The sequence below is a fragment of the Procambarus clarkii genome, chromosome 23 (assembly GCF_040958095.1).
Source record: "Procambarus clarkii isolate CNS0578487 chromosome 23, FALCON_Pclarkii_2.0, whole genome shotgun sequence".
NCBI classification, from domain to species: domain Eukaryota; kingdom Metazoa; phylum Arthropoda; class Malacostraca; order Decapoda; family Cambaridae; genus Procambarus; species Procambarus clarkii.
Genome location: NC_091172.1, coordinates 18677130 through 18701658, shown reverse-complemented (window position 1 = coordinate 18701658; position 24529 = coordinate 18677130). Strand labels below are relative to the sequence as shown.

The 24529-nt window shown below is 43.2% G+C and overlaps 1 protein-coding gene across 8 annotated transcripts in view; it reads left to right on the top strand.

Annotated features, from left to right (window-relative positions):
* Positions 1-3733: 3733 nt before the first annotated feature.
* Positions 3734-24529, top strand: part of Men-b (Malic enzyme b) — a 65972-nt gene continuing 45176 nt past the window's right edge. For 3 of the 8 annotated variants that reach the window (XM_045751486.2, XM_045751485.2, XM_045751487.2), the window contains exon 1: positions 15144-15313. In XM_045751486.2, coding sequence (XP_045607442.1) covers positions 15159-15313 — 155 coding nt within the window. In that variant the 5' untranslated portion in view covers positions 15144-15158. Of the gene's footprint in view, positions 3890-15143; positions 15387-21472; positions 21496-24529 lie in introns of those variants that run through there. The other 5 variants (XM_045751488.2, XM_069329929.1, XM_045751490.2 and 2 more) reach the window with 5 other exon arrangements.

Below are 24529 nucleotides of genomic sequence, written 5' to 3'. Positions count from 1 at the left end.
GGGATTGAACACCGACTGACTGAAGTGAAGAGAGACCATCGCTCTACCGTCCAGCTCAAGTGGTACCATCCACCCCTAACCTAGATAAAACCTAAAATCAAACTTAAATATTCCTAGGCCTTGTACTATAGTAGGACTCATAGGGTGAATTAGCAACATAAATGTAAAAACTTTTCAGGCTTGACCATATTCAATATAAGACTACAAAGGTCTACATTCTAGTGGTCCATCACGATATATTTGTACTTTCGACCACATAGTTATTATGAGTACAGTACTTTCATTTTAGGAGGATGGGTCGCCTGTCAAACATTTGGTGACACTGACTTTATACTGACATGAGACGCTGTACTGATGTTTATGCAGATCTTCATGCTGACAAAGACCTTATGGTCTTACTTGGCTTATAATGCTACATTTATTATGAAATCTTTATACTATGTGTGATGATCCTTTATTTTGTGCCCTTGATGTATAGTGCTGGGGGAATTATGGTTGTTTCTGCCAGCAGCGGTTAATTGTGCACCACATGACCAGCCTGTGACTGGTAGTTTAATGTGTTCCCTATACTTATGTGTGTGGTAGTTGACTATACATTACATACTCATCCTGGGAGTGATATTTTACTGTGTACCCAGTGCTCATCCTGTGAGTGGTAGTTCATGCACCCCATGCTCATCATGTGATGCTTTCTGAGTATGGGGAGAGAGAGGTTAGATGGATTGGATAGGCTTGAATATTTCTGATTAGGCCAAACAATTGCATAGTTTGTGGAGTATCAAATCGAGAGAACGAGCTGGGTATATAGGGTGTCACAGTGGTGGTGAACATTTACTCACCTAATTGTGTTTGTAGGGGTTGATCTTTGGGTCCCAACTTACAATCAGGTCCCTGAGTCTATTTGGCTCTTATTATATTTATATTTGAAATTGTGTATGAAGTCAGCCTCCATAATTCACTATTTTCGTGCATTCCTTCTGTTCACACAACAAATTCTTTCTAATATGTGTGTGGCTCATATGAGTGCTCAGTTTCCACTTGTGTTCTCTTGTCAAATACAGGTACTGTATCATCCATGCTAAATTGTCTGTTCTTGTCAATTCTCCTGAGAGCTTGGTATATGGTAATCATGTCGTCCAGCAATGCGAGGTTTAATTCCTGTAGCTTTTCCTTGTAACTCATTCCTCTTAGTTCTGGAACTAGTCTGGTGATATACCTTGGAATGTTCTCCATACTGCATCAGTATGTTCCAAGATTGGCTTGACATAGAAGGACCTGAACAACTCTTTATTAAGTTTTGTTAAGATAGCTCTTATTTTGGCCAACATGGCATACTCAGCTGGTAGCACTGAGGTAGCTGAGTGGACAGTGCGTGGGACTCGTAATCCTGTGGCCCGGGTTCAATTCCTGATGCCGGCGAGGAATAATGAGCAAAGTTTCTTTCACCCTGATGCTCCTGTTACCTAGCAGTAAATAGGTACCTGGGAGTTAGATAGCTATTACAGGCTGCTTCCTGTGTGTGTGTGGAAAAAAAATAGTAGTTAATAACAGTTGATTGACAGTTGAGAGGTGGGCCAAAAGAGCAGAGCTCAACCCCTGCAAACACAACTAGGTGAATACAGCTGGTGTTATCCTTTTGACGTGGGGCTTCAAAAGACGGGTTTGGTGTGATATCAACCCCTCCAGGTTTTTTTTCTTCTCGAATTTTTAAGGATTTTATCTCCCATTTTGCATCTTATTCCTGGCCTACTATTCTCTATACCTAGCTTCATTAGTTTTGCACTCGAGTTAAACTAGTAGTTATTTGTTGAACCTATTTTTTTTGTTTTCAATTTGTTCAGGTCATCCAGTAGTTTCTTGTTAACTTCCTTCGTCATAATCTTCATGGTCTTTTTTCTTATTAGCAAACATTGAACATTGGAAGGAATGAGTATTGCCTCTAGAAGATCACTTGAATATTTTTAAAACTGAATAGATCAGAGTACTAGACCCTGCAAGATTTCTAGTGAAAATACCGACGCTATAAAATCTCTTCCCTCACAATGACTCGTTGTCTTCTGTTGGTTAGGTACTCCTTTACCTACTGGAGGACCTCCTTTTCACTCTTGCTTGCTCATCAACTATGTCAATGGCATTCTATTACTTCAGCCTTTGTCTTGTCTAATTTCTCCCCCAGTCATAGAAATCTATTAAATTATGATACAAAGTTTACCATCTGAACCCATGCTGGTGGTTTATTTAAAGTCCCTTCTCTCCGGATGTGCTGCTAGTCTCGTCCTCGCAGTCTTCTCCGTCACCTTGCATTGTTTGCTTGTTAGGGACACTGGCTTGTAGTTCAGTGCCTCCAGTCTGAATCTCGCTTCTTGTATATTATCACTACATTTACAGTGATGGTATGGTGAAGTGGTGTGTGTGATGGTGTATGGTGGTCCGTCAGTGTATATGGTATGCAATACATTGAAGATTTATAGTTGTAGCAGTGTAGTATGGTAGCTGTGTATTCATTGTTGCTAGCTGTGCTTGCGGGGGTAGAGCTCTGCTCTTTTGGGCTGCCTCTCAACTGTCAATCAACTGTTGCTAACTACTAAATAATTTTTTTTTCCACGTTAACACACACACACACATGCACGCACACCAGGAAGCAACCCATAACAGCTGTCTAATTCTCAGGTACCTATTTACTACTAGGTAACAGGGGCATCAGGGTGAAAGAAACTGCCCATCGTTTCTTGCCGGCGCCAGGAATCGAACCCGGGCCACAGGATTACGAGTACTGCACGCTGTCCACTTAGCTACCAGTGCCCCTAAGGCGCTATATGTGTATGTTAGTGATGGTGTATGCTGGCCAGGCGTGTCATTGGTGTACTGTGTTTGTGCGTGTTAGGGGTGGTGTATGGTGAACATGCATATCAGTAGTGATGTATGGTTACCGTGAGTGACAGTGATGGTGTATGGTGACTGCGTGACAGTGGTGTTACTCTTAACTATATGCTTGAAATTGAGACAGGTTTTACTATGCTTTACTAAAGCGAATCCGTACCCGGAGTGCAGCAGACGATATGGTCACAGGAGTCTGCTACTGCGGGCAAAACAACCACCTGTGGAATCAATACCGATAATTAAGAGAGGTCTCGTGCTGGGGTCGTTAGCTAGTACGGAGTGTCGCCTGGCGACCTGCTGGGTGGGCGGTGCATGGAGGTATGCTGTTTTTCTTCACTCCCGCTACTTGCCTCAACTGAATCTCGGTTGCAAATTAAAGGTCAGTGGAAAAAATGTTTCACAAGACTTGTTCATGTTAAAGTCATTAAAATCATATATCGAGTAGTGCGAGTCATGAGGGTTAAAAAAAATCCCTTCAGGAAGGGATTCACGTACGTCCCTTCGTGAAACTTCTGGTGGAGAGGTGGTCTTCAGGAGCAGCCTTGAGCGCCTGCGCGGGCCCTCCCATTCATGTTGCGCCAGTATTGACAGTTTCACAAGCTGCCGAGGGACTCGACCCCACATGGGTGTGTGTGTATCTGTCTGGCGGCAGTCTGGTTCTAGTCTTCCATGGGTGAGTCAAGAGCCCCTCCCTTGCCTATGGTGACCATTGCGTATATATCATCTGGTCCCATCCTCATCCCATTCCTGCACCCTACTACACATCTCAACTGCCTTATACAATCTCCAGAGGTAGCAAGTCCTAATGCAGCATGTTGCAGGGAGAACTCATTAGCTGCCGTTAGTGTGTGTCGTCTCCCCAATGTGAGTGCTTTTACTCGTGATCTGCGGCAGATGGTGAATTTCCACGTGTGACGGCGGGCGCTCTCTCCACACTCATGGGTAACACAAGTGCAGTCGTCTGCTTCGCTCCCAAAAACCATTTCTCCTCGCGGCCGTCTACCACCAGGTCAGTGCCCTATGCTGTCAGGTCAGTCAGAATCGTGTATTGACAGATCATTCTACCTCTTACACAGGTCAGTGCCTGAGGTTGTTAGGTCAGAATCATGTATTAACATTTAATGCTGCCTCCTGCAGGTCAGTGGCAAATTCTGACACGCAAAGTATATTTACAGATTCTAGTAGTGTCACATTAGTCTACCGTCACTGTACGCTATATTGACTTCAAGTAAAGTCAATATATTATGTTTTTTTAAGGTAAATATATTTCGATAGTTGAGTATTAGACCTGTTACAACCGCACAATACAAATACACAAGATACATTTACTTTTTCTTTCTTACTACGAGTCAGTCATAAGCACTGATGCCCAACCCACTCATCTGAAAATGTAGAAACGACGACGTTTTCGGTCTGTTCTAGACCATTATCATGTCGTGTAATAGAAAGGAAGTTGTTGTTGTTATAGATTCAGCTACTGAGAACAAGTTCCTAGTAGCACGGGCTATGGTGGGACACGCAGCGATGAAGTTATCGACCCAAGGTTATTAATCATTGTTATCGAAACCTTGTAACACTTTAGAGTTCATAAACAGTAATAAATACAAGCTAAGCCACCATGATTGAGGAAAGATGCACAGGTTTCGCAAGTAGATCCGTAAGTGCTTGACGAATCATGCCCAGTGCCCAGCTCTGTGGTTAAATTTGATGTTTGCTGATGAGTTGTAATATTATTTTTGAGCTTGCTGATAATATCTACCCGACGTCACGCGTAACTTACATTGAGGTAATACGTCCGCCAAATTTTAACATTATATATACTCATTGACAAATGTTTCCATGATCCATAATGTCAACTAATCATAGTCCGTGAGTGATCATATTTCCACCACTGAACGAAATCGCAATGGATGATCAAATGATGCTCCTGAACAAATGAACAAACGTGTAAAACCCTGGTTTGTGCCTCGGAGAGGCTGCAGGATCCAGTAAGTTCAGTAGAACTTCGGTTTCAACTCCTTTTGTTTGACCATGTCGTAGCTCATTCGATTAAGGCAGCGTCTGGGATGCTCTCGGACGCAGGTTCGAATCCTGTCACGGCTCTTGTGGATTTGTTCATTTGATGCATCACGCAATTGTGATTTCTGTGTGTAATGCTCCTGAAATAATTTAACAAAACGTGACAAAGCAATACGGTGGTTTACCGTGTGCGATGAACCACCGTGTCATGAACTAATAAATCGGGAGAGACAGTTCTCATCAGATTTTGGCTCCTATAACTTGTTGGAAAGTTAGAGGAAATGTTGGGCCGGGTGGTCACGCTTTCACTGAGGCCGCATGGCTGGGTGGAGGCGGGGTAGCCTCCGCTCTTTCAAGCTCTGAGCTTAAAGAGTGAATCCCCTGAATCTCAATTTACTTCGTAAAAAAATACTGTACATTAGTTTTGCCTAACAATAAACGTGGGCAGCCGCTTTTCTATACATTTACTTGATCAAAGTAAATGCATAGAAAACGTGAATATTATGGTGTTTTAATAATCTTAAAACGTCGCTTTTTTAGCGGATTAGTCTGTTCCGTATTAGGTGAGAGAACTGGTTAGAATATTATGCGGTGTTGATTTATTTAGCTTTTTCTCTCTTGATGATAATCCCTGCTTGCTGTAGTAGCTCGGAGCAATATCTTCGCGACCCTGAAGCAGTTGAGTGAAGGTCCGAGAGTACTTACTGTCTTGTAGAAGGAAAACGACGGCAATTATATTGTGTAACCGTATAAGCTCTGTTGACCGCCCTAGTTGCCTATCTCACTGAGCTCTCTCCACCTTCGTTTTCCATGGCCTCGCTGTAGTTTCCATACGTTGCCAAACACAAGTGTTGTTAAGCAACTGGCCTCGCTTGCTGTGCTAGATTCGAATATTTGCTGTAGTTGTTATGTTTCGGGGTCATTAGCATTTTCATCAGAACGACAAATGTTTAGCGTAGTTCATTCTTCTATGCACATCACATCCGTCGTGTTGACGCATAATGGGCTCAGGAACTGAACCCAAAAATTCATTTAAGTAAAAGTCTTGAAAAACTAGTTGCATAGGTTAATGTACATAACAGTTTATTTTTTACGGGCTATTCATGCCCGTGCCACCTCTTGGGTGGCTTAATCTTCATCGCTCAATCAGTTTATTTTTCACATATGTTAAGGAACATTTTTATATAGACTGAAGAGCAGTAACAGATGGGAAAGTGGCCTTGCTAGACGTTCTGATCACTAGGTTTGTGGTGTAAATGCCAATTCGATCTTGTTGAAGTTTGTTGGTGCAGGGCCGTCCGCGTATTCCTTTTTCATATGTTTTCTTCAAACATACGCCACAGTAACCCAGGTGTTAAGATACACCACAGAATCTCCAAATAATCGGCCCGTAATGCTCTTAACCCACATATTCTCCTTTAAACGTAATTTTTGTACTTTTCATATATATATATGTTATCATGATAAAAAACTTTTACGGACAAAGTTTATTTTATAAAAAGAAATTGCTATTTGAATTAAAATTTGAAAGAGTGATAAAGTATTTTCCCATCATTGATTACGGGATAGTGAGGTGTAACTCCTTATGCCCCGCCTACTAGCCTAGCCCTGTTGCACCTGTTGCGTTACTATTTAACAAAAAGAGTGTTGAGAGTGTCCCACCGTGACGTCTCTTTGAATACAACATAGTGCTGTGTCACGGTTGTGGAAAGTGACTCGTACTTTAAATTTATGTTTTCCCTCCAAAGGCAGTGTCGCTCATCCTTGTGAGTGGCCCGGAGGAGGAAAGTTGAAATTAAACAAAAAATAATAATATAATAATTTATAAGTATTAAGCACTAAATCATTGATCACGTAACATAAAATATAAGTTAAAAATAAACACTGATGAGTGTAGGCAAATGTTGCAGGCCCACAAAGCTGCCATTGACACTGCAGGAAGCAACATTGCTGATGGGATGACTGTTAAAAAGTGACGCACGCACGCTGGAGCATAATTCTTATTCATGGCCAAATTGGTTGTAAATAGTAGTTATTATGCTGGAATTGCCTGCGAAACGAAAACGAAATTCAAAGATTTGTCTAATGAAAATAATAATGACCTTTGCTTAGTTGTAGTAGTAACCAATCCCGTAGTAGTAGTGACCCCCTTTACCTAGTAGCAGTAGTAAATTTATAATCCTTTTTCTTAGTTGCTAAATTAAATTATATATTTATTAATTTGGAACAGCCTACCTTCACACTAAAGCGCAGCCTCGTTATAGCTACAACCGTGTCCCCCAAGACGTGTTAATACACATCAATTTTGACGCTCTCACGCCGTGAAAATTCCAGCGCTTTAGTGAAACTAGTTCTAATTAAGCACATTATTGATGCTTCCCCCGTACTAATGAACGTCAGCCTCTAGGGTGTGAGTTTTCAGTTGCATATAGTCCTGGGGACCATTCAGGCTTGTTCGCATTTGTGTTCCTCACGTGTGCCCTAAAGAATGAGGTGATTTGATAAAATACCATGCCCAAGATTACCAACCGAGTGCCGGCAGGGGGATGGAAATAGCCTCGGCTACCATCCTCTTTTGTCCGGTCGTGTTGGTTGGGTGGCTAAGGTGTCCTGTACACCAGCAGAGTGCACCTGGCAGTATGGGTTCGAGTCACTTCTGGGGTGTGAGTTTTCAGTTGCATATAGTCCTGGGGACCATTCAGGCTTGTTTCGCATATATATATACACATATATATGTACTCACCTAGTTGTGCTTGTGAGGGTTGAACTCTGGCTCTTTCGTCCAAACACACACATATGTGTGTGTTTATAAATTTTGAATTGTTAGCTTTGTTTGTCTTGTGAACTAGAAGAAGAAGCCTTGAGGAGTGGGGGGGGTTGGGAGGAAGGCAGATGCCAATGAATAGGCCTATACACGAGGTAACCCTTTCTTATACCCAGCCAGATAGATCTCTTTATAAGACTACTATATACTTGTTGTACCTGTTGCGCTACAATGTAACTATTCCGACGTTCAAAGTTCGTGTAGCATCTGGTCTTAAATTTGTGGATGGAGGTGGTTTCCACAACTTCAGATTTCCGCGCGTTCCACTTGTTGACCTCCCGTACTGGATCTGAGTATTTCCTTACAGTTCTTCGACTCGTTTTCATAAGGTAAAATAACGACTTATATGTGATGACGTCGGATCAGGTCTGGGGTCGCAAGGGTTACTTCAATACCCGAATGAGTCAGGTTTGTGAGGAGCGTCTTCTGAGACTGCGAGAGAGGAGGGGGGGGGGAAGGGAGGACCAGAAGAGGTAGTTAACCAAACTCCACCTTACGAGATCAAATGTAAATATAAAAAGACGTGTCAGAAGACTAATACTTGCGTGGCCCAGGAGCTGGGGTTCAGTACCCACAAACACAAACAAGTGCTACAACGTGAAGAAGTTTGTCTTGGGGGCTTCTGGTAGTGTGTGTGTGTACTCACCTATTTGTACTCACCTATTTGTGCTTGCGGGGGTTGAGCTTTGGCTCTTTGGTCCCGCCTCTCAACTGTCAATCAACTGGTGTACGTACAGATTCCTGAGCCTACTGGGCTCTATCGTATCTACATTTAAAACTGTGTATGGAGTCAGCCTCCACCACATCACTGCCTAATGTATTCCATCTGTTTACTCTGACAGTGAAAAAGTTCTTTCTAACGTCTCTGTGGCTCATTGGGTACTTAGTTTCCACCTGTGTCCTCTTGTTCGCGTCCCACCAGTGTTGAATAGTTTATCCTTGTCTACTCTTTCAATTCCCCTGAGGATTTTGTAGGTTGTGATCATGTCTCCCCTCACTCTTCTATCTTCCAGTGTCATAAGGTGCATTTCCCGCAGCCTTTCCTCGTAACTCATGCCTCTTAGTTCTGGGACTAGTCTAGTGGCATACCTCTGAACCTTTTCCAGCTTCGTCTTGTGCTTGACAAGGAACGGGCTCCATGCTGGGGCCGCATACTCCAGGATTGGTCTTACATATGTGGTGTACAAGATTCTGAATGATTCCTTACACAGGTTCCTGAACGCTGTTCTGATGTTAGCCAGCCTCGCATATGCCACAGACGTAATTCTTTTTATGTGGGCTTCAGGAGACAGATTTGGTGTGATATTTATTTATTTATTTTATTTATTTAGTTATCTTTATATATATTCAAGAAGGTACATTGGGATTGTGAGGATTCATAGCATAGTAATTGCAATCTTGTAAAGTCACTAGTATAAATTCCTCAATTCCTAGATCTTTCTCTCTGTCCGTTACATCAAGTACTTCATCTCCTATTCTGTATCCTGTGTCTGGCCTCCTATTTCCACCGCCTAGTTTCATTACTTTGCATTTACTCGGGTTAAACTTTAGCAGCCATTTGTTGGACCATTCATTCAATCTGTCTAGGTCATCCTGTAGCCTCCTACCTTGAGGTTACCTTGAGGTGCTTCCGGGGCTTAGTGTCCCCGCGGCCCGGTCGTCGACCAGGCTTCCTACTATCATTCTCTGTTTCAATCCTCCTCATAATTTTTGCATCATCAGCAAACATTGAGAGTAACGATTCTATACCCTCTGGGAGATCATTTACATATATCAGAAACAGTATAGGTCCAAGGACTGACCCCTGCGGGACTCCACTTGTGACGTCACGCCAGTCTGAGACATCACCCCTCACAGTGACTCGTTGTCTTCTGTTGCTTAGGTACTCCTTTATCCAATGGAGTACCTTCCCTTTCACTCCAGCCTGCATCTCCAGCTTTTTCACTAGCCTCTTGTGTGGTACTGTATCAAAGGCTTTCTGGCAATCCAAAAATATGCAGTCTGCCCACCCCCTATCTTTTTTGCCTGATTTTTGTTGCCTGGTCGTAGAATTAAATTAGCCCTGTGAGGCAGGACTACCCGTCTCTGAACCCATGTTGATGCTGTGTTACAAAGTTCTTTTGCTCCAGATGCTCCACTAGCTTTCTTCGCACAATCTTCTCCATCAGCTTGCATGGTATGCAGGTTAGTGACACTGGCCTGTAGTTCAGTGCCTCCTGTCTATCCTCTTTCTTATATATCGAAACTACATTAGCTGCTTTCCAAATTTCTGTCAGTTCCCCTGTTGCCAGTGATTTGTTATACCTGTACACTATGGAGAATGGCAGGCACAGTGCTTCTGCTCCTTACTTTAGCAGCCTTCCTTTAGTGTGTGTGTGTGTGTGTGTGTGTGTGTGTGTGTGTGTGTGTGTGTGTGTGTGTGTGTGTGTGTGTGTGTGTGTGTGTGCTCACCTAGTTGTGTTTGCGGGGGTTGAGCTCTGGCTCTTTGGTCCCGCCTCTCAACCGTCAATCAACTCAACCAAACGTGGTAAACATGCTCGGTTGTGTTGGAATAGGCTGTGAAATGTTAAATATATCACGAATACGCTTCTTGTGGTTGTGTTGCAACAACAACAACATCGCTGCTCATTGCTCAGCTTCTCTACATGTTGCAATTCACCGCCCCGCACTTGTCCCAGTTTTTACACTGGATATTTTCTCTTTCTCAGAATGAAATGGATCATTAGTTGTGTTGGGTAACGGTGGTGCTGCCGTGGTGGTGGTGCTGGCGTGGTGGTGGTGGTGCTGGCGTGGTGGTGCTGCCGCGGTGGTGCTGCCGTGGTGGTGCTGGCGTGGGGGCGGAGGCGTGGGGGCGGCGGTGTGGGGGTGGAGGCATGGGGGTGGAGGCGTGGGGATGGAGGCGGCGGCGTGGGGGTGGCGGTGTGGGGTTGGAGGCGTGGAGGTGGGGGAGTGGGGCTGGAGGCGTGGGGGTGGCGGCGTGGGGAGTAGCGGCGTGGGTGTGAAGGCGTGGGGGGGGGTGGAGGCGAGGGGGGGGGGGTTGGAGGTATGGGGGTGGAGGCGAGGGGGGTTTAGGCGTGGGGGTGGAGGCGAGGGGGGGTGGAGGCGTGGGGGTGGAGGCGTGGGGGGGTGGAGGCGAGGGGGGGTGAAGGCGTGGGGGTGGAGGCGAGGGGGGGGTGGCGGCGTGGGGGTGGAGGCGTGGGGGGGAGGCAAGGGGGGGGTGGAGGCGTGGGGGTGGAGGCGAGGGGGGGTGGCGGCGTGGGGGTGGAGGCGAGGGGGGGTGGAGGCGAGGGAGGGGTGGAGGCGTGGGGGTGGCGGCGTGGGGGTGGAGGCGTGGGGGGGTGGAGGCGAGGGGGGGTGGAGGCGTGGGGGTGGAGGCGAGGGGGGGTGGAGGCGTGGGGGTGGTGGAGGCGTGGGGGTGGTGGAGGCGAGGGGGGGGGTGGAGGCGAGGGGGGGGGGGTGGAGGCGTGGGGGGGGTGGAGATATACACATACATAACTTTACGTTATGTATGTGTGAACGTACTCAACTTGGGCATTTTTTTTTTACCAACGAAGCAACAATGACATCGTTGTCCAGTAACGTTAACCTCAGTACAATAATTAGATCACTACCCTTGTAACTTGATCTCAAATATGAGGAACAATATAATTAACTATTTATTATCAGACGGTAAATATAAAGTGAGACAGGAATCATTCAATAGTCGATGGTAACATCTTGCGACACCGGGAAATATCCTGAAGAATGCCGGCTACTAGAACCTAGTCCAGGTCTTGGGCGTTGTGGTCGGCGAACCTCCAATGGCAGGAACCGTGGATCCTTCTGCGGGAGGTCCTCGTCCCCTTCCATGCACCTGAAGGCGCGAAACACAGATACCATAGAAGACTCCTGGTCCAATTGCTCCGCAATGAAGTGGCCATCCAGAGGCGGTCCACCTAGGCCCTCAGAGGGTGACTCGAGTTCCACCGTCATCTGGTAGCAGCTGTGGGCAAGAGTGGTTGATTCAGCGTGGCGAAAGTCGTTGGAAGTTTCAGCAAGAGATGGTCCGGATAGGGGAACATGATTTTCTCTGGATTCGAGCATCAACTCTTTAAGATTTTCTACGTGAGCTACGGCGTTCAGAGCCGTCCGAGTCCTTGTCTTGCCTGGCAGGAACTCGACGGTAGTGTCGAAAATAACAACGTCCATGGGGTCGTCGAAGAGTGGAGTGGAGGCCATATCATAGTTGGGGAGGCTGGGGGAGCCCAGCTGACCTCGTAACCCCCGGGACATCACACCTGGAAAAGAGAGAGAACGCTAAACATATTTCAGTGATCATTCGTATACCTTATATAGAGACACACATGCTCACAATTGCACACTTTACAACGTGTGATTGTATATACATAAGGACATTCGTTTATACGCTAGATAGATATAAACATATTCTTCGCACAAAGTTTCACGTGTGCTTAGAAAAACACCAGTTTTCGATTTTTCAGTTTTGCCTACTATCTTAATTTTTCCCATCCTGAGGGCAATATTGGACCCCATACCCATCCTGTGGGCGATTGTGACCCCATACCCAGCCTGTGGGCGATTGTGACCCCATACCCAGCCTGTGGGCGATAGTGACCCCATACCCAGCCTGTGGGCGATAGTGACCCCATACCCATCCTGTGGGCGATAGTGGACTCCATACCCATCCTGTGGACGATAGTGACCCCATACCCATCCTGTGGGCGATAGTGGACCCCCATACCCATCCTGTGGGCATAGTGAACCCCCATACCCATCCTGTGGGGATAGTGGACCCCCATACCCATCCTGTGGGCGATAGTGGAAAAGGTTAGTCATATAATGGGCTCAGGAACTGAACCCCATATTCATTGGGAAAATGAAATCTACAGTATTTCAGCCATCATCATACTACCATGCAATATGAACTAATCAACAGATTATCCATTAATTTCACCAGACTCCTATAGTGAATACTATTCCACTATTATCAATAAAACACAGTAATATATATATTAAAGATTATAGCATCTACCTATAAAACACGTCGTGAAATATAAACTATTAGCAAAACAGTGTGCACACCCTGCATCACTACTTGTTCTGGTATGCGAAAAATATCAAAAATTTTAAAATATTTTCTTGTGAATGCTCAAGTAATATGTAAATATATATTTGTTTATTTATGTACTACCATAAATTGTTGCCAATTATTCTCAGTTTTCTAACCGTAGGTAGAGCATACAGGTGATTATAACGTCACCCCCCCCCCAACGAGATTGGTACAGGTGCCTGGGGTACACGATAAGCAAATCAAATTATACATACTTTCACAAAAAAATCACTATTAATATTAGGGCGTTTTGTGGTCATGATAATGATAGTTTTATAAACTGTGATAAACTGAGACTGTTGATTTATTTATGTTAACAAAATTAAATAAAGTTTAGATCCACATATCCTGTTTTCTTTGATTCCTTGTATGACTAACCAGCTTTTGGTTTAGTTTGGTGTTGGGCTTAACGCCTATCAACCTCTGGAAGGTTATATAAAAGACAACACTGACCGGCCAGCAAGTATACTTTTTGGACTATGAATGAATGAATTAAATATAGGTCAAGATACCCTAATGGGTGAGCGTGGAAGTGGGGATAGGGGAAGAATTAGTGGGGGTGAGAGGAAGGGTTTTTAGTATGAGGTAAAGTGCCAGGGCTAGACCCAGCTGCATGGCATTGAAATCGTTATGACCAGACTAGGCAGTGAAGGCAAGGAATCGGATCTGTGACAACATTTCGTCTTTTCTGAGCACTTTTTGGACTAAAGTATACTCTTAAAGTATATACACCAAGAAGTGAGGAACACCTTTCAGTGTAAGCTGGGGATACAAATGAGCATATAGCTAGCTATTGATCCCCTCACATAGGGGATCCCCCCTAGCTCTTTAATCCCCTCACATAGAATAGAGCAGCAGCACACTGCTGTGTACCTAAGCTTGTTAATTAAAAATAAAAGTAGTTTTTCTATACTGTAACTTGCTTAGTTAGAATAATTTAGGGGTACAGATCCTAGACCATATATATGTTGTTCCACAACATTTACCATTACACTCACAAGATGGATATGAGTGCCGAATAAATGAACTAAACTAAACTACTCTGCCCTTGGAGCGACTCTCAGAGCGCGAGCTGAGGCTGTGTGTAGGCAGTAAAGAGAAGTGTTGGAAAAAAAAAAAAGAGAAAATATCCATAGAAAATGGATCTCTAGACCAATAACCGTAACTGTGCTAAATCTACCTTTTCCCCGTTACTTTAAAATATAAAATCCCCACCATACATACTTTTCACAAAACATTGTAATTGATGAAAATGACAGTGTCAGACCACGAAAGTAGAATTGAAACAGGAATTTCCTTAAGCATTTTCGTATTTAATAATATATCTTAAGAAGGATACTTCTGAAGATGTATTATTAAATACGAAAGTATTTAAGGAAATTCCTGTTTTAATTCTTCCTTCGTGGTCTGGTACTGTCATATTCATATATATATATTCATATATATATATATATATATATATATATATATAATATATATATATATATATATATATATATAATATATATATATATATATATATATATATATATATATATATATATATATATATATATATATATATATATATATATATATATATATATATAAAATATATATGATAGTGTCTGACCACGAAGGAAAGAATGAAACAGGAAATTCCTAGAATACGTATTTATCAGTACATCTTTAGAAGGATGTATTGATAAAATATAACATCCTTGATGATTTATTTTAAACACTCCGAAATACATGCCTCTAAACAAGCACATGACAATGAATTTACAACGTGTATGTAAATGCATTGCAGAACGCATTAGAAATCTTCCGTTCTTTCATTTAATGAGTTTATATATGACCCAGCCAAATATCCCCAGTTTGCTAACTGTAGGTAGTAACTAAGTGATGTAACCTATCCACCGCTGCCCACTGGATGGGGGGCGGTGTGCAGGACAAACATATCAATTGTGACACTAGCTCTCCACATATGTCAATTGCTTAATTTAGAAACTGTACTTGTGGTCGATCTCGAACCCATTGTTGATGTGACGACTTATACTGAATTTTGTAACTAGCTCATCAAGATTGTAACTTGCTTAGCTAAATGAATTGTGGAGTTCAGTCCCTGAGCCCATTATGTGCCTCTGTAACCCTTTCCACTACCGCCCACAAGATGGTTATGGGGTGCATAATAAATGAACCAAACTACACTAACTAACCCTATGTACTGATAAATATAGTATGGATCCAACAAGCGGTAGCCAAAACAGAACCTCAACCAAAATCAGTGTTAGTAGCACGCAAATTCATCGTAGAACTCATTCGGCATCTTTCGGGGAAAGCTGAATGGAAAGCAAATGTAGGTGTGGAAGATTTTGCGAGTGTGTTGGAGGCGGTGCGCGTGCGCGGGCGGCGGGAGCCCAGCAGACGACACCACCACCACCACCACAACCCCCACAACAGCCGCCCGGCTTCACCTCTCTCGGGGTTTCTCTCCTCCTGTAAGCTTATTTAATAGTGTTTCCTACTAATCTACAGACACGATATGTTCTCCATTGCACCTAGAGTGGTCCTGTAAGTTGTCTCAAGCAACCGTGTTTGTACTAAAGTAAGGCATGGCTTGTGACGGAAGGTGTTGGAAGAGTGTAAAGGGATCTCACTAGTGTATCGCCCGGCTCTCACTTGCCTCCCCTTCAGCATGGCCCGGATATACATATTTAACCCCACGCTTAATTGACAAGCATATATTAACTGGGTGCTGGTGTGTTATTATTTTCGTGTTTTCCTCTACTGCCTGATAATTTTTTGTGGGAATTCAAGCGTGTTTTATCCCAAGCTTGTGTGTAAATAATGTGGCCAACTTGTGTGTGTTGCAAGCAGCAGCAGCAGCAGCAGCTGCGGTGCACACCACCGCTGACAACCCCGGCTTTGATCAGCTGACTTTACACCACGCCGAGATCTACTTAAATATATTTCATTTATATTATTTTATTAGAAATGTTCATTCAACGTGATTTGACCGCAATTTTTATTACTAAAAATGTAAGTATTTGTGTATGGATTATTCGCCTCTTAATTATACCTTATTGACCTTTGGTATGTTGACAGATTTGCGCATTTAATATATAAATGGGGGGTACGTGTGGTATGAAGTATATTTCGGGTTGTAATTATTTATCGCGATTTTCAATCTTCATCTTGTTACGGACTGCATTTTATAATACATTACAAAATAAGCTCAAATTAGTTAGTCTGGTCGGCTTAAAGAATCGTATTGTCTCATTTTTAGTCATTTACAGTTCCTTTAGTACAAACACATCCCTCAGGTCGACTTCTCTCATCCGTCACTGCCGACCCTAAATTTCCTGATCGACTTCTTATATGTTGAGCGACTGATTGCGTACCTGCCCAAACCGTTGTAGTGAAAGTCTAGTTTACAGTTCTACATGGGATGCTGCGTGTCTTGGGCCCTATGCCAACATATCTTGGCAAAGGTTAAGGAAAACCCTGGTATATACTCAACGGACCACTGTTTCTTGGGTAGTTACATCATATTATAGACCCAAACAGTTACTGTGGAAGATCTAACCTGTTTACCTTAAACATTACCTAACCAAATGAGAACTCTGACTTATCTAACCCTTATCGCACCTTCGTTTATCTACAATCAAAGTAATTTGCACCTGAGGGTTTTAAAGCCCGTGTTATAATGTGATCTACTTGTAATCGTTAAACTCTAGAAACTCCATGTCAGTAAGACCATGAAATGACTCCGTGGTGTTGTGGAAGCGTGTGCAGGCATGTTTCTAATAACAGACATAAGTAGATCTTAATAATGGAAGACTTTTTATTTTTAATCAGAAAATCCTGCTAGTCGTAAAACACCAGGAATAATAAACTTCAGTGGCCGTGTTTGTTAATTTATTACATGCCTCTAATTTCCCGGTATGTAGTAATTGCTGGTTTTAAAGTAATCCTCAAAGACTGTTAGAAATGCGTCTCGTCGTACTTGATAAACGCTGGAGTAAGCGAGTCTTGGAACACTAATTAATTCAGCACGCGGTGTGTGACACCTTCATTACCAACACTGGATTTTGAGTTATTTTATGAATAAATCCAGTGTGTAGGGATGTGAAGGTCGGGACTATTGATTATCAATTTTAATCAACTATATGATGGCAAATTAACACAGTTGAGAACTTGGACTTCCGAAACAAAAATGTTTTAATTAGACGTTAGTTTTGAAGTTTCTTCAAACGTAACACCGAAGAAAAATGCCGATGTTTATTATCTTTTCGCAGGTTATCGCAGGTTCGAATCCTCGTCACGGCCCTTGTGGATTTGTTCTTTATTATCTTTAATTATATATCAGTAGAGGGATTTATGGCTTTGTCATATTTTTTGCGAGTCGTCTGTGCGTCTAGATCTTGAACTAGAAACAATTGTGGGTGCGCATTTAAAACGACTCTAAATGTCATCTCGTTCTCATAAGATGTTTGTGAGCATGCAAATGACAAAGTTAATCCCAGGAATTAGATACCTTCCTTATGAAGAAAGATTGAGAAAGTTTAATTTACATTTTCTAAAAAGGCGAAGAATTAGGGGTGACATGATTGATGTATACAAGTGGATGAATAAGTATAAGAAAGGGAATATTTATAATGTATTAAATATATTAATTCAAAATAGAACACGAAACATGGATACTGTATATATATTTAATAGGTTTAGATTTATGAAAGACCTGGGTAAATACAGATTTGAAAACAGGGTTGTTTATTGTAACAGATTACAGGGTAACATAATATACGAAGGATCACTTGATATTTTCAAGCATTGGCAAGACGTATATGAAATTATGAATGATATAATTCACCTGGGCCCTAGAAGCCTTGAACCTCAAACTCTCGGAGCGGGAGATGGTATCTTGAGATGATTTTGGGGCTGAGCGTCCCCGCGGCCCGGTCCTCGACCTGGCCTCCTTTTTATTACATCCCCCCCCCCCCCTCCCCAGGAAGCCGCCCGTTGCAGCTGTCTAACTCCCAGGTACCTATTTACTGCTAGGTAACAGGGGTATTAGGGTGAAAGAAACATTTTGCCCATTTGTCTCTGCCTCCACCGGGGATCGAACCCGGAACCTCAACACTACGAATCCGAAGCGCTGTCCACTCAGCTGTCAGGCGCCCCTCAGCTGTCGTAGCTCTGGGGGCTACGTACCCCTTCCATACTACGCAATGAATAGCTACAATAAGGAATAATGTTTATAGCGTGGTTGATAGAGCTCCTTAAAGTTCAAGTACATTTATTGAGACAATGAAATACATCTCAAAAGGATAGAGTAGCTTTAGGCTATTTCTACCCTCCTATAGAGCTGCTGTCACCCGCTCTGGGGGTCAGAGGTTCGAGGTTCTAGTGCCCACGTGAGTGAAATATAATTACTCACGTCTATTGTGGCTGAGAATTTATATATGAATGAGTTTGGATGGATATAAACAGCTGCTCCATCGTACGAGCCAATAGGCCTTCACCAGTTTCCTTAATGCCTGTCATTATATCTGTTATCGTATATCATTTCATCCGAAGCTTGACCTTAAAAACTAATCAATTTAAGAGTGCTTAACTTTATTGACCTGAACACAATCATCCATTCTCTCTCCACCGAAAGATGCATCTGTTTCCACTAGACGTTGGTTATTGTTTGGTGCATATCACACAATTTGAAGTGAATTAATGTATTATTTCTAGGCTTTCCGAGACAAGTTGAAATTCAGTAGAGTAAAAATTGGGAAAGTGTGACAAATAGCATTTCTAAACCCTCACTAATCTTGTATAATCCCACAGTTTCTTGTATGTATTGATCATATTCCCTCAGTTTATTCTTTTCTTTTGGGTGGAGATATTTAGCTTTCATAATTTTTACGAAGTTAGGTTAAGACATGATCTCACTACCCTAGTGGAGGGAAGAAAACGGAGACATGATCACTACATTACTTAGGAAAATAGACAAGGACAAGACTAGCTACTTTTACTTGCAAGTAGAATAAGAGGATATTTGAGAAAGCGGAAACGTATACGAGACGAAAAATTATTGGGATGTATTTCTACCCTGTACGGGTAGAAATACATCCCAATAATACATCAGTAAACGTGAAATGCATTGATAGATGAAGTCGTGGAAGCCTCCTCCATCCACAAAGAATTAAAAAAAAAAAGACAGGAAAGTTAAATTAAGATACAGCAGGTACAGCTAGATTAATAGACGGGGCATAGTGAGCTAACTCTCGCTTTCCCCATAGTCACTGTTAGGTAAGCTTTTCCTTTGCTCGCTTGCTCTCCGGTAGTGTCGCGGACAGCGCGCGTGATTTTCCGGCTCTTGCTAGTCTTGAAGGTCACCTCTGGCCGTTTGCAGCTGGGTGGTTGTGCGTGCATGATAGTTTGGGCCTGGCATTTTATGCTTTTGCTAGCAATGCTGTGCGGAATTACCGACTGATAAGAAATATAAGTACTGTGTAACAAAAAATATAATAACCACTATTAATACTTCAAATAAAATTATTATAGTGTTTATTATATTATTCTTCTCGTTTATCATTCTTCGCAAGGAATTTTTGGGTGGTCTTAGTCTCCTCATTATCGTCTGTCTGTCCTCATTAAGCCTACGTAACACTCTTCCCAGTGGGATTTTCCGTTCCGCCATTCATCCCTCCCCCTCCCGTCCAACCGCTTTCCTCCCCCCCGAACCCTCAAGTCCATTTGTCCCTCCCTCTCTCTCTGGCCCCTTTTTTCCCTCCCTCCCTCCCCCTTCAGCTCTCTCACTTCTACTTTTGTCAACTGTTATATCATTGACTACCGATTGTTTGACATATGAAGGTCCGAGAGAGTGGTTGGTAATTCTTTTGGTAATTTGCCCGAATCTGACGTGGACCCGCAAGGTAAGTGGGGCTAGATAGACGAGATGATGAGATGGGACAAGACAGTAGGGATGGTGGGTCAAGGACTGTCGGTAATGTAGGGCGGGGGCTTTAACAGAAAGGGAGGTGTGGCGCGGTCTGGGGGGGGGGGGGGAAGGGTGGAGCTAGTGGGCCGCCAGAGGCTTAAGGCTCACGCAGGCATTTCCCAGGGGGGGGGGGGAAATGACGAGGACTGGGATGGCTGGAAAAGTACTGGACTGGGTTTGTGAAGAGTACTTGTCAGAAATTAAACAGGTTCGGAAATATTGTTGCGAGATGTACCCAAATGTTTCATTCTTAGATCTCCACTATTCCTGATCCGTATTAGTTACTAGTTTGGCAGTTCATTGTTCGCAGACGATGAAAATCTAATCAGGAGGGTAAGGACAGTGTAGGTTGCTGCAGAGGACCTAGACAAATTACTTGAGTTTAGTCCACAGAATTATCGAAAGCTTCCCAAAAGCCTCCTTAAATTACAAAATTTCCTCCTTAAAGAGGAAATATAACATTTTATTACTATAATGTTGTAGAAAGTGAAAATTTTACTAGAAAATATTGCAAAAAGATCAAAATTTATGGTGAGTTACAGCCATAAAAGCCCAGATTTCCTCAAATCTTCGACTTCTATTTCCGTCACTCGCCGCCAATTTTAGTCTTATTTTCGTTATAAAATGAGCCTATTTCAAAGTAAAATTATATTTTTTACGTTTTACGTTCAGCACCAATAGTATGGTAAACAAATATATTCGATTTGTAAGTAAATTTAAGTCTGGAAGGAAGACTTAAAAATGCGCTACAGCATAAATGGGAGGTAGGAAAAGACAAACAAGGTAATAAAACACCTCAAGGTTCGGGGCTTGGCGTCCTCGCGGCCCGGTCGTCGACCAGGTCTAATAGGTATGGAAGTCTAAGCGAGAGATTGTTTAGGGGGTTTACCCACCTTGAGTTAGTTCCAAGGATCAACGTCCCCGTTGTTGTTAAGATACAGCTACTGGAAACAAAAAGTTTCAAGTAGCACGGGCTATGGTGAGCCCGTAGTGGACTTACCCGGCACAGGAGCGTGGCTGTAACGGCAACATCCCCACGGCCCGGTCTTTGACTACGGCTCACGGTTAATGGTCTAATCAAACACGTTGTTATACTCAGCTGCTCGCAGCCGAATCAGAAGAATAACATTAGTATAACTGGCAAACTGTTTTTCAAACGAGGGATAATTGAGAGGACGCAGGCGGTAGACAGAAATAAATTAATTAAAGATGCAACAAGTACCTACACACACATGGAGATATTGTAGAGCACATGTGATAGAGGGCTAGATTACCGAGATGCATATATGCACCAGGAACCAATAGCTAGAGGTGGGGGTCAAAGAGCCAGATCTAACTATACGAAAGCTTATAGATGAGAGCACACGCGCTGTACATATACCATGTTAGATGTTACCAGGGACGGCATTTTGGCGCTAATACTTAATGAAGTCGACGAACTTTTCTCACCTTAACCTTGCTGACATATAATATACTCGAGGCATGTCCGGGAGTGTGTGGGGGTGGGGCGGTGTGTGTGGGGGTGGGTTGGTGAGTGGGCGAGTGTTGGGGTGGGGTAGTGAGTAGGGCCCCCCGTCCAGTGGTCTGAAGTGTGTTGTTTGTTGTTAATGTGAAGGCGATTCTTGTGGGTAGTGACCTTGAGTGAGTGAGGGGAAGGTGACAGCAGTGTTCTTGGAAAATGTATGGGTGAGGAACGGTTTGTAGGGATCATGCTTCTTCTTGAGTGTACATATACTACTGACTTGGTAGTGCAAACAGATGACATGGCGTCCTAGATAAACACATGCACATGTAATTGATGGTTAGGTCAATGAGCCTAGTAGTGGACCGGCGAATTAGTGTAGGGGGGAGGGGTGCTGTTTGATACCAGAGGCTATATTTTGGAGTTATCGAAAAAATACATTTTACCTAAGCCTAACGCTGCTTTTCATTTTTTTGTAGCAAATCTAAGCCCAAGTACATTTTCAGTGATAATATTACTGTTGTATCCGATAACCATATCACATACAAACGGTAACATTTTCACATCGTGCAAGACTGATTAACAGTCAGTCCATTAAACGACGCGCTACGCGCTAACCGTTTCTGCTATGGAAGAGGCCACTGTCCCCGCATCACATGGCTATTACAGTGTCCCCCACTGTGTGCTTTTTGTGCTCGTATGAATTTACCACCATCTCAGGAATAATAAAGAAGTGGGCTAGGAGCTACCAGCTTTCCTCGACTCTTTAATATTAGTCTAATACCAGAACTGTGCCTCACTGAAGTTGCTCAATCCGATAAAATCCGGTTGTTCCTGTGGGTGCCGGGCACGAGGGCGGATGACGCAACACATTTGAGTGCAGTCCCTTATCATGTTCGCACTCGAACAGTTATCTTGCATAATACTAACCGGTTAATTCGGTTGCCCCACACACCACTGGTTCGATTACCGGTGACGTATTCGTGTGTAATACTACGGTTATGGTGTAATGCTGTAAGGGGTTGCATTGGTGTGGTTGATTTGGATTCATTGCACGTCACTCAAAACATTAATTCGACTAGGAAATATTTCACCCACATAGCCGAGCCGGTCGGCCGAGCGGACAGCACGCGGGACTTGTGATCCTGTGGTCCTGGGTTCGATCCCAGGCGCCGGCGAGAAACAATGGGCAGAGTTTCTTTCACCCTATGCCCGTTACCTAGCAGTAAAATAGGTACCTGGGTGTCAGTCAACTGTCACGGGCTGCTTCCTGGGGGTGGAGGCCTGGTCGAGGACCGGCCCGCGGGGACATTAAAAAGCCCCGAAATCATCTCAAGATAACCTCAAGATAGTCACCCTGTATGTATTTGAAGGTTTAATAATTAGCATAAGAAATTATTTGCAATTGAAGTTAATTATGATTTTAATTGGCATGCCTTGCAGTTTATTTAATACGGCAATAACTTGTTGGAATGAGGGACAATGAAGGGATTGTTGATCAATGTTCTACCTTTCCCCCTTTCTCGTTCTCTTAGCCCCTCTACCCATTCCCCTCTCACCGGTCTTCTCCTCTTCAGCCCTCACGTAACTTAGTATAGGCTAAACTTTGTGTAGGCTTTTTTGATTAGAGATTTTTCCACACCAGCAGATGGTGACCTTTCTAGCAGTATATGAACAATATATGGGTTGTTCTTGTATCCGTTTGATATATTAGGCTATTACAAAAAGTGTTATTTACCAATCAATCATATTTTTATGTCAAGATCTGAATACACGAGGAAAAAATATTGACTGACAAAAGTAGTTTTGTCACGCTCATTAGCGTGTGAAAGTCAAATTGTTTATTTGGTATATGAACAAAATTGGAATATAGACAAAATGCCTGGAAGGTAAGACTGTAGCAGACAAGCACACTCATCCATGTTAAACCAGTACTAGAATGTGCAGCTTTGGCCTGGAATCCGCATCTTGAGGACAAAAATAAAATTGAGAAAGTGAAGGGTTGCAACAAGATTAGTTTTTGAACTAAGAGAATTGGGCTACGAGGGGCGGTTTAAGGAGTGAAGGAACGGCGGGGGTGGGTCATTAATGATACTGAGGCTAATAGACAAGATGGACAATGACAGCCTCTTTAAATTGAGAGAAAGTAGGAAAAAAATGGAAGCTGGAACGCGCAAATGAGTAAGAAATGTAAGGAAATATACAGATGGATATACAGTTACACACTTGTCCAGTCCATCCCCCCACCGTTCGCCCCCCCCCCCCAAACACATCTGTTCACCAGCTAGGCTTAATATACTCAACGGAACTTCCGCTTGTGCGCTACAAACTTGACACCATCACTAGTTCACCAAGAGGTTCCGCTATCAAAATTTGCTCGGTGTATAAGAATATAAAAGGCCAGAGTATATATATAAATTTGTCTCTGAAGGTTGCAACGTTAACGAGATACTACAATATTATTTAATAAACAACTTGGTTAAAAAAAAAGATTGTTATTATTAGAAACACTGGCAATACGTTGCTGGATGGTATGTTCTGGCGCCGCCATTTAAACTATCGTTGTATATATTGCATCAGTTCCCGACGTTTTTGAGTTGTTCAGATTTTCACTTGCAGCTGTGAGTGTTGACGTAACTAGTCACCTGTTGGCCAGCTCCTTCCACATATCAGCTACTCGTATGATTAGTTTGTGTTCCCCGTTGTTTGGAACAAAAAGTTGCAAGTAGCACAGGCTATGGAGAGCCCGTAATGGACTTACGGCCCCCCCCCCCCTACTTCTCCACTTTCACGCGGGGCACAATGGAGTGGTGCACTGTCACGTGGGGTACACAAGTGGGTGGGAGAATTATAAGCTGTGAGGAGCGTTGAGCGAGAGAAATGGAGAGTGGAGAGATCTGAAAGTTTGCGCAAGGTACCCGTCCGCCTTCCGTTTCTTCCTGAGCGCTGCTAAAAGAATGGGTGGTCGGCGGTCATTAACTGGAACGAGGAAGGAGGGGGGGGGGGGGTAAAGAGGACGTGGACTTGGGCAAAGATCGATACGAGGACCGGAATTAGGGCGAGGTTGGTAAGACACGCGGGCGTACAAGGCTCGCGTGCGCGCGCACACATTGATACTGAAAAAAGCTAATTAGTGTAGTTTGCACATTGATCTATAACGCCTTGCTGGAGAGGCACGAAGTGCCAGCGGCTGAAAGACATTATGTGGGACCGATTTACAAGAATGAAGACGTATATTACGGATCAGGAGATATACCA